Genomic DNA, 13,280 nt, shown 5'->3' on the forward strand with positions numbered 1-13,280 from the left:
ACCCTGAGTTTTGATAAGCGCTCAACCTCTAAAAACAGAGTGATGGGGCTCAGAGTTCCTCTGGGAAGTATTGATATGCTGTAACTCAGTCACACCTGGAAAGGAGAGGCATGGTACTGGCCAACTCTGCTGAAGTACCTGTGACTTTCCTTACCTTTTAACACAAGACATATTTGTTTGGTCATACCCGGGGGGAGGTGTGCACAAGAAAAGGGATTTAGAGTTAGTGGCTAAGCTGACAAATTTAGAACCTGGCACTTTTACGAAGATCTACATCATATGTAACCTTGGTATATATTCTGAGAGGGAATCCCTTCTGGAGGGTCCCATTGGCTGCAAAAGTAGGCTACATGTACATCCCTTTCAAAGATGGATTCTTTTGAATCAGCCAGCTTTTGCTGGACACCTTTGGGAAATTGCTTGATATAAAGACCTCCCAGGTGTGCTTGCGAAACGAACCTAAATCTTGCAGAGTGAAAAAAAAGCAAAATAAACAAAATCTGGCAATCTCTGTAGAAATCCCAAACTTACTCTGCCAAATTCAAGTCAGAAATGAGAACCTCTGTGGGCACAGAGAATCAGAAGGAAAAAAATTAAGTCCATCAGTAGGTTAATTAAAATAACAAATTAAGTCATATAAAAACGTAAAAAAGAAGACATTACTTACCTTCGGTAACGCATTATCTGGTAGAGACAATATTCAGCCGCAGATTCCTTACCTTTAAATCTCCCTGGCGTCAGACTGGACCCAGAAGATTTTTTACTTGAGCAGTACCCCTGCGTCTCCTATTTAGGCGACACCTCAGCGCGCAAGCAGTTACTTTCCACGACTTTCCACGCCACAAGCACGGAGCCATGAAGTGCAATGACACTGATGTGTCCAAACTAAAGCCCTGAAAGGGATTAATCCTAACACAAAAAATCTGGCCGCGGTGAGGATGGGTAGGTCGATAAGGAATCTGCGGCTTAGATATAATATCTACCAGGTAATGTGTTACCTAAAGTAAGTAACTTGTTCATCTCGTAGAGACATCTAGCCACAGATTCCTTACTTTTGATGCACAAGCAATACCGTCCTTGGTGGTGGGCTGCAAACAAGAAAGTACTGAAAGACTGAACGGGCGAAATGCCTATCCCTAGAGACCTCACAGTCAAGGTAGTAATGCTTGGTGAACGTGAGCAGAGACGCCCACGTTGCTGCCTGGCAGATGTCCAGGACTGGGACTCCACGTGCTAACAGTGGTTGCAGCTTTAGCTCTGGTGCAATGAGCCCTTAAGCCCTCAGGAGGCTGCTTTTTGTCCAGTGTGTAGCAGATTTTAACAGAGAGAATGACCCATTGCCAAATGGTTCCTTTCTGCAATGCCAGACTTCTTCGCTCCAACTTACCCCATAAAGAGTTGGTTGTTCACCCAGACTCTTTCATGCGGTCAAGGCAGAACACCACCACTCATTTTGGGCCCAGACGGTGGAGTCACTCCTCTTCTTTTGAGGGATGGAGAGGAGCGTAGAAAGTGGGTAAAGTGACCGATTAGCCCACGTGGAATGATGTTACCCCTTTCAGCAAAGAAGAGGCCCTAGTGCGAAGAACCAGTTTGTCTGGAAACACAGGCAGGAATGGAGGCTTGGATGATAAAGCCTGCAGCTCACCTACCCTCTGGGCAGATGTTATTGTCACGAGAAAGGCTGTTTGATGGTGAGGAGCCAGAGGGGAAAATTATGAAGAGGCGCGAAAGGAACGCACATTAAGAAAGTGAGACCTTAAATTAAGGTCCCCCTGAGGCATAATGAAAGGAGAAGGGGGTAACATTTATAAGGCCCTTCAAAAATCTATTTACAATAGGTAACTTAAATATAGATGGTTGGTCAGGCAGCTGCAAAAAGGCAGACAGGTAACCAACCATCTTGAGTGCCCAGAACAAGGGTAAAATAAAAAGGAAGACATCAAAAAGGGACAAAGAAGGAGGGTCAATAGACGTTTTTGTACAATATAATACAAATTTCTTCTACCAACAGGCGTATACTGTTTTAGTGGAGGAACACCTGGCTGCCAGAATAAAATTGCAAACTTCAGGAGGAAGGCCAAAAGCTGTCAACTGTCGCTGCTCAATCTCCACGAGTAACGTTGACAGGTTTGGGTAGAGGACCCTCCCCGGCTACTGCAGCAGAAGATTCTCAAGAACAGGCCACCTGATCGGAGGATCGATGCTCAAGCTGAGAACCTCAGGAAACCATACTCTCCGTGACCAGTCCGGAGCTACAAGTATGGCTCGGGCCAAGTTGTTCCTGATCTTCTTGAGAACTCTAGGCAGAAGTGATATTGGCGGAAAGGAGTACAGGAGGCCTAATCTCGGGACAAAAAGTGTCTCCAAGCGAGAGCCGCTTTAGAAACTCTAGCGTGCAAAACTGATGAAATTGAGCATTCTTGGCGGAGGCGAACAAATCTAACGTACGAGCTACTTACCTGCGGTAACGATGTATCAGGTAGAGACTATTCTAGCCGCAGATTCTTTCACGTAGAATTATCCCCAGGCGGGAGGCTGGATACGGAAACTTTTTACCACAGCATTCCTGCCCACCGGGGGGACGGCATCACGCGACTCCGCCTAGGCGTCGTCCGTGTATGTGACGTCAGCGAGGTCACATAAGTCCCACCCCGGCGCGCCTACGTCAGTTGAGAACTTTTCCGCGCCACAACACGGAGCCACCAGACAAACTGTGGAACATGGGAACAGTGTGCGAATAGCAGAACATTGGGGAAAAAAAGGATGGTGAGGAACAACATCACCAGGAGCAGTGCCAGGTGCCAAGGGCAGGGAAAGAGTTAATAAAGCGCAGCCCTGAACCACCACCCTGCCACCATGTAAACAGGCACCCCCACCCCCGAAACAGGGAGCACAGGCTAAACGTTATGACAACCTGTAGGAGGATGAGAACCCCAAACCAAGAACAGAGAAGGGGAATCAGTGCTAGGACAACAGGGAACGGCAACCCCCAAGGCAATCCTAACCCAGGGTACAACAACCCCTCAAGGAATAAGGGCAAGGCACAGACAGGAAACCGCCAACCCCCGGGTAGCAAGGGTGCCAGGGCCTCAGGACAGAGGAACGAGGGAAAGGCAAACCCCAAAGTATCAAGGCAGAGGGGCATAGAACTACCCTAAGACCCATCCTCCAAGTGTCAAAGAGGAGGATGAAACAGGGCAATCAACCTATCAAAAAGGTAAGAATACATCCACAGAAGAAATAGCCACCGCCCGGGAGGCAAAAGCAGAAGACCAGCCAAGGGTCCTCGCAGAACGGGGAGTAAGGGCGTGCCGTGAAGGAATCTGCAGCTAGAATCGTATCTACCATATACATCGTTATGAAGGTAAGTAAGTAACTCGTACATCTGATAGAGACTACTAGCCGCAGATTCCTTCACAAAGAATAGATGCCCTAGCAATACCCACGGAGTAGGAGGGTCTGCGAAAGGACCCCCACCAGCCTGGACAGGACAGATTGCCCACAGGGGACCAGCCCTGTAGACCAGGGAAGTAACCTAGTCCCTTCCAGGCCAAGTCGAACACCAGCAGCCCCAAGAGGGATGTAGGAGGAAGAAGGAAGAGTGAAGAGGCTCATACACCCACAACAGAGGGACCAAGGGCAAGGCCGGAGGGGCCGAAGCACCCCCATTCCACCCCCAAGGCAACAGAGCTTCCATCCAATGCCAGGACTGACAGAGGTACAAGAGGAAGCCCAGTGGGCCCAAGGAAAAGGAAAAGAGGTGAGCCCACCCAGAGGGAAGGCAACAGGCCAGCCAGAACGGCCCCTATAGCCGTAAGCCGCAAGAAGAACACAGAAGCATCCCAGTTCCCAGACAAGAGCAGGCAGGAGTGGAAATTCCCAGACCCACCACTACAAGGGTCGCGCACACCACCTCAGGAAGCAAGAGCAACATACAGAAACGCCATGGAGGACAGGCACCCAAAGGCAACCAACACTCCCCAGCAGAGCTTAGCTATATAACAGCTACCAATACCCCACATAGGGTGCGGTAAGTCCCAAAATATGGGAACCCTCTTTGGGAGAACTTCCGCAGCAGAGGAGAAACAAAAGAGTCACAGGGGAAAAAACAGCCATGCAGAAGGCTTTACAGCAGCCCAAGAAAAAAACAGAAGGCCTAATCTCAGGGCCACGTCTGTGTAACAATTTCAGCAAAAGAACACACAGTCAACAAAGGGCCGTCCAGCAGCCAACAATGCCAAAGTTCCAGGAAGGAGGACTCAATGACCAGAAAACACAATCCACATCAAGGGCAATCAGCCCAAAAAGGCCCAAAACCAGCTCAACTCAGAAGTCACTGAGGAGGAGAATTAGGAGTAGGAGTAGGAAGAGGATGGAGCCCTGCCAGGAACCTCTGGATGGCAGAGTCAGCCGGGGCATGGAACAACAGGTTACCATCAAACGGAGGATCAATGAGCTGCTCCTGAATATTCTCAGGGAACACGCTGTCCCGAAGCCAAGCAAGGTGACGGAGGGCGACTGAGGAAGCCATGGCCCGCCCCAGCACCTCCGAGATGTCCAGAGCGGAGCATAAACACCGCTAGCTCACGGCCATCCAAAGCATGATGCTGTAAGTCCACCTGAACAGTCTCCTGGGAATCTGCGGATCCCAGAGACTCAGCCGAGACCCACAAACAAGAGGAGGCCCTAGCCAAATCACACAAGATGTTAAGAGCCCCGGGCAGCGCTGGTCGAGGCGAACATGTTGCGCCTCCGAGAGTCCAGCCAGCGGGCCTCCTGGCACGGCAGAGTCAAGTGTGGAGGTAGGTAGGGAAAAGCGGTCTGCAAAAGTAAACTGGCAGCAGAGGGGTGGAGGGAAATGCACGCCGGGTGACGCGGCGCCGGAAGGTGCAAAAGGTGTTGAGGCACCAGATCCCCAGAGGCGGGACGCCTCCAAGCCCCTGTAAGGGAAGCAAGGAGCGAACCCTTAAAGGGAAGCAAGATCTCCCTCCCACCAGAGCCCTGGTGGAGGACCTCCAAGAGATGGTCTGTCAGGAAATAAGCAATTGGGTCACCCAAGCGCAGAATGCCCACAGCCGTGGACACTGCGTGAGCGAAGGCCGCACCCGCCTCCGTAGGGCCCAGCAGAGAAGAAAGCAGCTCCTCCGTGGGGGACGGCCGCAAACTAAGGCGGGCAAGGGCCAGACCTGGAAGCCAGAAGGTACCGAAGAATGGGGGACCCGCCGTTCCTCCGACGAACACCTCGGCCTCAGAGAAGGCAGGGAGCGACCCTTCGACGGCGCCGGTGAAAAAGACACCACCCGGCGGCCAGTCTCCGGGGAAGAGGACAACAAGTTGCAGCCAGCCTCCGGAGAAGAAGGAGCGGCCGAAGACTAATCCGCAGCACGACCTCTGTGTGGAGCCATAGTGTCCTCACCCTGAGGCAGGACATCAGCACCATCCGGCGCGAAGGAGAGACCGGATAGGGCTCCTCCAAATCACAGCGCCGTGGACCGGAGTGGAGCTGGCGCCACAACAACGCCGACTCAACGTCCGCCGAGGCAGCTGCCTGCGTAGAGTAACGAGAGGGACCGGGGGAGTGACACGAAGCCCTCTGCTACCCTCGACCCAGAATGTGGCCGAGGCGGCCCAGCGACCCATGTGGCGGGGCCAGGGATAAATCAACCTCCGACTCGCTCTCCGACGAGGCAGCTGCCTTCGGGGAGGGACTGTAGGGGCCCACAGGAGGACGAGGGTCTCCACCCCGGCTCGACCCAGAGCGGGACGAGGAGAGGTCACCGACCCTTGTGGCGATGCCGGGAGCAGGCACCGGCGCCGTGGCGGTGCCAGCTCAGGCGTGGACGAGGCTTTCGCCTGCCTAGAGGGCCAAGCAGGGCTCGGGGAGGCGACCCAAGCCCCAGCGACCTCCCGCAACACCACAGGGACTCCCACGGGAGTTTGCGGCGAGGCAGAGATGCCACAGTCTAAAGGAGGGACCATCGAGGGGCCACACCCCAACAGCACCACATCCTCCAAGCCTGGATCCGTACCAGTCGGCGCCGGAGCCGCCGGCGAGGGCCCTAAGCAAGGCAAGGGATTTGCGGACGCCCCAGGAGGGGAAGGAGGAGGAGGAGACGCTAGCGAGGCCTGCAAAGCCGCTGCGTATGTCTCCATCTGGCCCTCGACGCCCCAGCACCGGGAAACTGTGGATAGGAGGCCGACATGCGGGGCCGCATCACCTGCGGAGAGTCCACACCCCCGGTAGGCCGAACACCAGCCCCGAGGGACTAACTGCGACACTTATCCACCAGGGAGCGACGCTCTCGCAACATCGGAGAAGGGCGAAAACGACTACCACGGCCGTACCCGAGGCTAATTGAGGCTAGGAAGTCGACCTGGAGAGACGCGCCGAGAGTGGTTTCATTCGGCGCTCCCGCTGCGACTTCGCCTTCAACTGTTGACCCGCCTCACAATCAGTGTGCCGTGATCCTCCCCCAAACACCACATACAAATGAGGTGAGGGTCCGCTGCCGACATAAGACGCCCACGCGATGTGCATGTTTTGAAGCCCGCAGGCATTCGCACACTGTTCCACCAAGAGAAAAGACAATGTTAAAGAAAAAAAGGGGCCCAAAAACAGGCCTGGTGCAAGACCGGAGCTGCGTTGCACGCGGAAAAAGACAAAACTGACGTAGGCACGCCGGGGTAGGGCTTATGTGACCCCGCTGACGTCATGTACGCGGACAACTCCTGGGCGGAGTCGCAGATGTGATGAACTGAACTGATTACATGACTGTACTGATTGCATGTCTGAAGATTTCCTTGCTTGCTGAGTCTACGGGGGGAGGGAGGCTGGAGGGAAGTAGGTAAGTTTTAGTTTATCTTGAAGTTTCATGATAGGTAGAATACTGACACAATATTACCCGGGTATGGCTCCTCAGCCTGTGGTATATCCTTAAAGCATTGTATATGAAGGAGGCAAGGCCCAAGGCGATCTAAAAATAAAAATAGAATGAGGATTACTGATGGGTGTTTTTCGGTTTTAAACATGCCAATGGAATGAACATGTTGTAAGATACGATGCACTGAATTGTGGATAATATTGCTAGATAAGTACTATGTATAATTATACTGCGGATGTACTGACTAAATATACCCTGCAATGTATTATGGTGATACCTTCTAATAAAAACTATGAAAAAAAAAAAAAGAAACAAAAAGAAAACAGGCCCGGTGCAAGACCGGATCTGCGTTGCACGCGGAAAAAGAAAAAACTGACGTAGGCGCGCCAGGGTGGGACTTATGTGACCCCGCTGACGTCACGTACGTAGACGACTCCTGGGTGGAGTCGCGTGATGCAGGAATGCTGTGGCAAAAAGTTTCCGGTTCCAGGCTCACGCCTGGGGATAATTCTACGTGAAGGAATCTACGGCTAGTAGTCTATCAGATTAAGGCTTTCTCCACTGGTAAATGAAATCTTGTGCCACCTTCGGGCAGAGACACCATTCGTGATCCACTAGGCATTGACGGCTGAGTTTGTCCCCTCTAAATTTCAGGGAACCTGCCAGGTGTTGAACCAGGGATATGCCCTGCTGTTCCCGACATGTCCAGTGACACACAGCCTCTTGACAAAAGGACAATGACCACACCAGCCCTGTTTGTTGGAGGACCACATGGTGGTCATGTTGTCCTTGAACACCTACACCAGCCTTTCCTTGATGGAGGCTTTCAATGCCAATTGGATTGCTCGGTGCACCAGCATGTTTATATGGAGTCAGGATTCTCCCGGAACCAGAATCCTCTGATCTCCACCTCTCCAGATGGCCAGCCCTACCCAGTAATGGCACATCTGTCACTAATTTGAGATCTGGTTGGCAAAGGGAAAGAGCTCTGCCTCTGACCCCATTGTGGTTCTGTAGCCACCATTGCAGAACTTTTGCAGTTCCCTCCGAGATCTGACCATGTAGGAGAGATTCCCCTGATGCTGCTCCCACTGGAACTTAAAGTCCCACTGCAGAGCTAGCAAATGCCATCTGGCATGTGTCACTAGAAGAATGCAGTAGACCAGGAGGCCAAGCAGTCTTACAGCAATTCTCACCGAAATCCAAGATAGAGACTCGAAAACGGTATCATAGCCTGAATATCCCAGATTCCCTGCTGGGGAGGATAAGCCTAAAATTGCGCTGTGTCCAGAACAGCTCCGATGAGAGAGAGCATCTGAGAGGGAGTCAGGTGTGAATGGCACATTGGTAGTGAACCCCAAAAAGTGCAGGAGGTTCGCAGTAGTCTGGAGGTGGGAGACGACAGCCTGGGGCGAGCTCGCCTTTAACAACCAATCATTGAGATAGCGGACGACTGGCACCCCTAATCTCCGCCAATGAGCTGCAACCACCATCATCACCTTAGCGAACACCTGAGGAGTGCAGAAAATGCTTGTGGCATATCGTAAACCGCAGGTAACGCCGATGGGCAGCAGGACGGGCAGATGAAAACGGAAGTCTGGCAAGTCCAACGCTACCATCCAGTCTCCTGGGTCTAAGGCAGACAAAACCTGTGCCAATGTTAGCTTCTTGAACAACTTCTTTTTGAGGAAGAGGTTGAGCGTTTTCAGTTCTCAGACAGGACATTCTTTTTGGGAATCAAAGTAGCAGGAATAGCAACCAATGCCTACTTCTGACACCGGAACTCCCTCTATGCCTCCCTTGTCCAAAAGGGCCATGACCACCTCGTGGAGCATGGACAAATGATCCTCAGTCAGCCGGTTGTGAGATGGAGGCAAAGGGGGAGGGGAGTAATCGAAGGTAAGGGCGTAGCCCCTCAGAATAATCTGTAAAACCGACCTGCCCGATGTTATGGACTGCCAGTAGTGGAGATGATAGCTGATTCATCCACCAACTGGCCGCCCCTGATCTTGAATGGCAAGATTAGGAGGGCTTAGCGGTTGTGGCTGCAGGGGGATTGGTGGTTGTGGCTGACCTCTGGCTACCTGACCCATGGGGTCTATATGAACCATGTTCTCGCCCCCGCACAGTCTGAGAAGTTTGAGTGGGGCAGTGGCTGGAATATGGTTGGTGCGGTTGAAAGCCCCTTCTGTAGCCACAAAGGGGCAACAGGTAGACTGGGAATGACACAGGGCAACTGCGAGGCCCAAGGACTTGGCTGTAGCCAGCAAGTCCTTAAGGTGCTCCAGCGCAGGGTCTGCCGGGTCTCCGAAGAGACAGTTGCCATCAAAGGGTATGTCCATAAGGGAAGCCTGGACATCCTTGAAAAGCCAGATGTCCTCAGTCAGGCGTGGCGTCTAAGTGCCACCATCGACTAAACCGCTTTGCCCAGCCAGTCGGTCGTATCCAAACCATACCTAATAGTAAAATTTGCTTTGTCTCTCCCACCCTTTACTGCTTTTGAGAGAATGGCCTGGGCCTCCTCCGGGACCGGTAGCAGCACTTGCGTAACCGGTCCCACAGAGTGTGGGAGTAGCGGCCCAATAAGTATGCGGTATTCACCGACCGCAAAGCAAGACTGGTGAAAGAAAACACCTTCTTCCCCATGGTTTCCAGACTTTTGGATTCCCAGTCCGGGGGTGCAGCAGGGAATGTGCCAGGAGATGTAGAGGCTTGGACCACCAAGCTCTCAGGGGAGGGGTGTAGGGGAGGAAGTTCAGGTCTCCAGGTGCGGGGAAATGGTGACAGTTCATTTTCCTGTTCACAGGAGCCCCTGTACTAGACTTTGACCAGGTTCCAAGTAGGACATCTGTCAGTGTTTCTTTACAAGAGAGACGTTCGGTAGCATAATCTCCCGGCTGTAGCACTTCAGTCAAGATGTTAATCTTGATTGCCAATGAGGGCAATTATGGTTCCCAGATCTCAGCTGCCCTCTTCACCACCATGGAATACGATGCTCCCTCCTCCGTAGTCACGGTAGGGGGGAGAAAGCATACCAGTATCTGGGGATGTGGCATCACCAAGTTACTCACACCATTCGATAACTTCCTGACCTTCTAACTGGTATTCTAAAGGGTCTAGCAACCACTCCCATTCTTGCATAATAGGGCTCAGGCACTGACCTAGGACACATGGGTAATGTTGGCGCTGGAATCAGCATTGCTCGACTCTGTTTTGGATTAGTGGATAGAAATGGGGCGGACGCCGACGGGAACATTGAAGTTGGGGTCTGTGGAGGTCGCTGTGGCACAACCGATGCAGGTCCGGATATGTGAATGAATCCATGGGGCCAACTGGAGGTGAGGCCGAAGTAGAACCAGATGGAGTCTCATCTGATCCCGCAGGGCCAAAAGACACGCTGAAGAGGCGGACCTCTCTAATGCACGGCGCATGGCCTCGTAAAATTCCTTTCCCTAAGCGGGGGGCACTCTGGCTCCTGGAAAAGCTGGGAGGCTTGGAGTCGACCCTGGCAACGATTTCAGATAACCGTGCCTCGAACGTCGATACTCCTTTGTCCAGTCAGCCGAAGAAAGAGGAGAAGTCGAAGCAAGCTACAACTTCCTATGCTTCTTTCCCAAATGTACCTTGACCTGGAATGGGAGCAACAAGACTTGCAGCTCCTGGAGCGGTTCCACGACCTTCCTCTTGATCAGGAGCGAGAGCTCCGCGTCATCGCTTGTTGGGCTGCTAGCTGCTTCAGGTACCTCTTCCTCAAAGCCTTTGGTGCCATGGCCCGGCAGTCCGGGCACGACTTGAAGTCGTGGTCATGCTTGAGACACCACAGACACACAAAGTGTGGGTCTGCAACCGACATGGCACGATGACAGGCACCCCACAGTTTAAACCCTATCTTTCTCAAACAAGTCCTCAACAACACTAGGAGGAAGGATTCCTCAAAAAAGAACTCAACAAAACGTTGAAAGAATTTTGTCAAACACTGATGGAGGGATAGCTCTTTCTCCAGATCAGTGCTAACTGGTGCGGGAAAGAAATGAACTGACGTCAGCGATCAGAGGTGGCACCTATAAAGGTGACGCGTAGGTCACTTCTGGTGTCGACAACGCCACACAGAGCAGAACGACACCACATACCGGCGAGCAGGGGTACTTCTCACACAAAAAATCTTCTGGATCCAGTCTGACGACTGGGAAATTCAGAGGTAAAGAATCCATGGCTGGATGTCGATCAGATACTGGTTGCAATGGACCTTGTGTTCTGGGATCTGTCTTACAAGGAGCAAAACAGATCAGTAACCATCACTGTGCTGCATACTGGAATTGTGGTGGTCCCATGAATAATCTTAAGGAGCCAGTGCAGCTTTTTCCTCTGTGTGGCAGCATGGCTATAAGAACACATTACTTTTATTTTCTCCATTGGGACGAAGACTTTAAGACCGGTATTTCATGTTAGAATGCATTTTTTGATACGGCCCATTTTAAACAAAATCTATGTTGAGTTTAGAAATTCCATACATATTCCCATGCACTTTTTTCTGTGTATTTTTTTTCTAGATTTTTAGAGGTGTTGCTGGACCCAATTAATGAGTGTGACTATATGCTCATGAATATTAATGAATATAAAATTCAGGCTTTGCATTTGTGAGGAACAAAGTAATACTTACTTGGGGGTAAGAAGTGGCTGCAGGCTGAGCTCCTCGGTTTCTGGGGCACCAGACAGATGAGCTGGCCTCTGAGTACTGTATGAGAGGGACTTGCCCAAGCTGGGATGGTATGGAGATGGTTGATGGTCTGGAGACCCTAGAGATCGCCCCCGCAAACTCTGGAAGGATGAGTCCATTGGTTTTCCATACCTAGGAGGAACTGGACGTGTTAATGGGTTCTTCACCAGTGGCGATCGTTTGGAATCGTCCGAGGAGGAACTGGTTCGAGGGGCATTGCTGGAGCCTGGGGTGGACTGAATGCCTGAGTCCAGCATCCCCTGCTCCTCCTCTCTTGTGGGAGACTGCTGGAGAAGGCGTTCCCGTTCCTGTCGGGACGTCAAGATCTGCCGGGAGAGATTGTCATAGTGCACAGGTGAGTCCTCCCGGCATGCCTTGGGAGAACCAGAAAGTACAGGAATACGGTGCAAGTCAGCCTCCCGCTGCTGTGCAATCTTAGCAGAGAGGAAAGCTGAAGTGTAGCCCACTGATTCAGGCCCAGTCTGGACAGACTCAAAGTCTGGGCTGTCGGAGGGTGTGAGGAGGCTATCATAGGAAAGGCTTCCATTTCTTGTCTGATTCACCAAACTCTTGTAGGACGTGGATGTAGTGCCCTCAGATCGGATGGATGGCAGCTGGCCCATCTCAAAGCTGGTTCCTTGTGCTGACTTCAGGCTAGAGGAGCGGGAGCCACTGGAAAGAGGATCAAAGTGAAAACTCTTCCCAAAAGTTGGAGAACGGAAGTTTTCAGGTTCCAGGCTTGGCTCTGAGCAGTAATTGTTTTGGCGGCTGCAATCTGCCATGGAATGGGCCTCCTTCAGGCTGTCTCCACGACTCAGCTATGAGAGGAAGATGGGGAAACCAGAGTAAGCAAATTTTTTTTCATTAGGGGCAGTTTAGGCATGTCTAAAAACAGAGGGAGGCAAAGGCTGAGCAACAGTGATCAGCACACAGGAGGAGAATACGTTTATCAGAGACAGAACAGACAACCAGAGAGAGAAATAGCAATACAAAACAAAGGCAGCTTGAGCCCAAACATTGGCAGGGAAAGGCAGGGACTGAAAGACACAGGCAGCGGTAGAGATGGAGGGAAAGACCTTGATAAGAGACCGGCAGAGCCAGAACAACAGGTGTAGGAGGTCTGTAATAGCGACACAATCGGACTAGATGATTTCTGAGCAAGACATCGAAATAGGTAGAGAGAAAAAACATTAACAGAGAAGTGGGCCACTGGTCCGAGACCAGAGGAACAAAGATTTACAGACCAAGATGTCAGCGTGCAGGAAAAATGCAGTGGTAATAAAGTTATGACAGATAAAAATTGTGTCAAAAACATAGCATGCTTTTCAATTTTCGCAAAAAGGTTGTTTAAGAAATAAAAAAACTCATGCTTGTTTTGTATTTTTTTTTTACCATTGTTTCTTCGAGTTTTAACATCAGCAAATACAATACAGTATCGCTCAGTGAGGCAGGTCATGTATAAGTGTTACCACTGCACAGTGAATCATTCCGTTAAGAACAAATTAAGAACATTCATAAACTGACATCTTGCATCATCCCTTAACTTTCCTAACTCACTGCCCTCAGCTCCCATCAAAATGATGCAGGGCAGGAATATGAAAACAAGAAATTCAAAGATCATCCACTCGCCTCAGAAACCCCACAGTGAAGGTTAGGGCACTGTGGCCAGGCACTCACAA

General features: G+C 51.4%; 1 protein-coding gene across 2 annotated transcripts in view; it reads right to left on the minus strand.

Annotated features, from left to right (window-relative positions):
- The window catches only part of ZDHHC5 (zDHHC palmitoyltransferase 5), a 363,343-nt gene that overhangs the window by 25,714 nt on the left and 324,349 nt on the right, over positions 1 to 13,280 (minus strand). For both annotated transcript variants that reach the window (XM_078674125.1, XM_078674119.1), the window contains one exon: positions 11,545 to 12,419. In XM_078674125.1, coding sequence (XP_078530251.1) covers positions 11,545 to 12,419 — 875 coding nt within the window. The remainder of the gene's footprint in view (positions 1 to 11,544; positions 12,420 to 13,280) is intronic.

This window comes from Lissotriton helveticus, chromosome 1_1 (genome assembly GCF_964261635.1).
Source record: "Lissotriton helveticus chromosome 1_1, aLisHel1.1, whole genome shotgun sequence".
In the NCBI taxonomy this organism is placed as follows: Eukaryota; Metazoa; Chordata; class Amphibia; order Caudata; family Salamandridae; genus Lissotriton; species Lissotriton helveticus.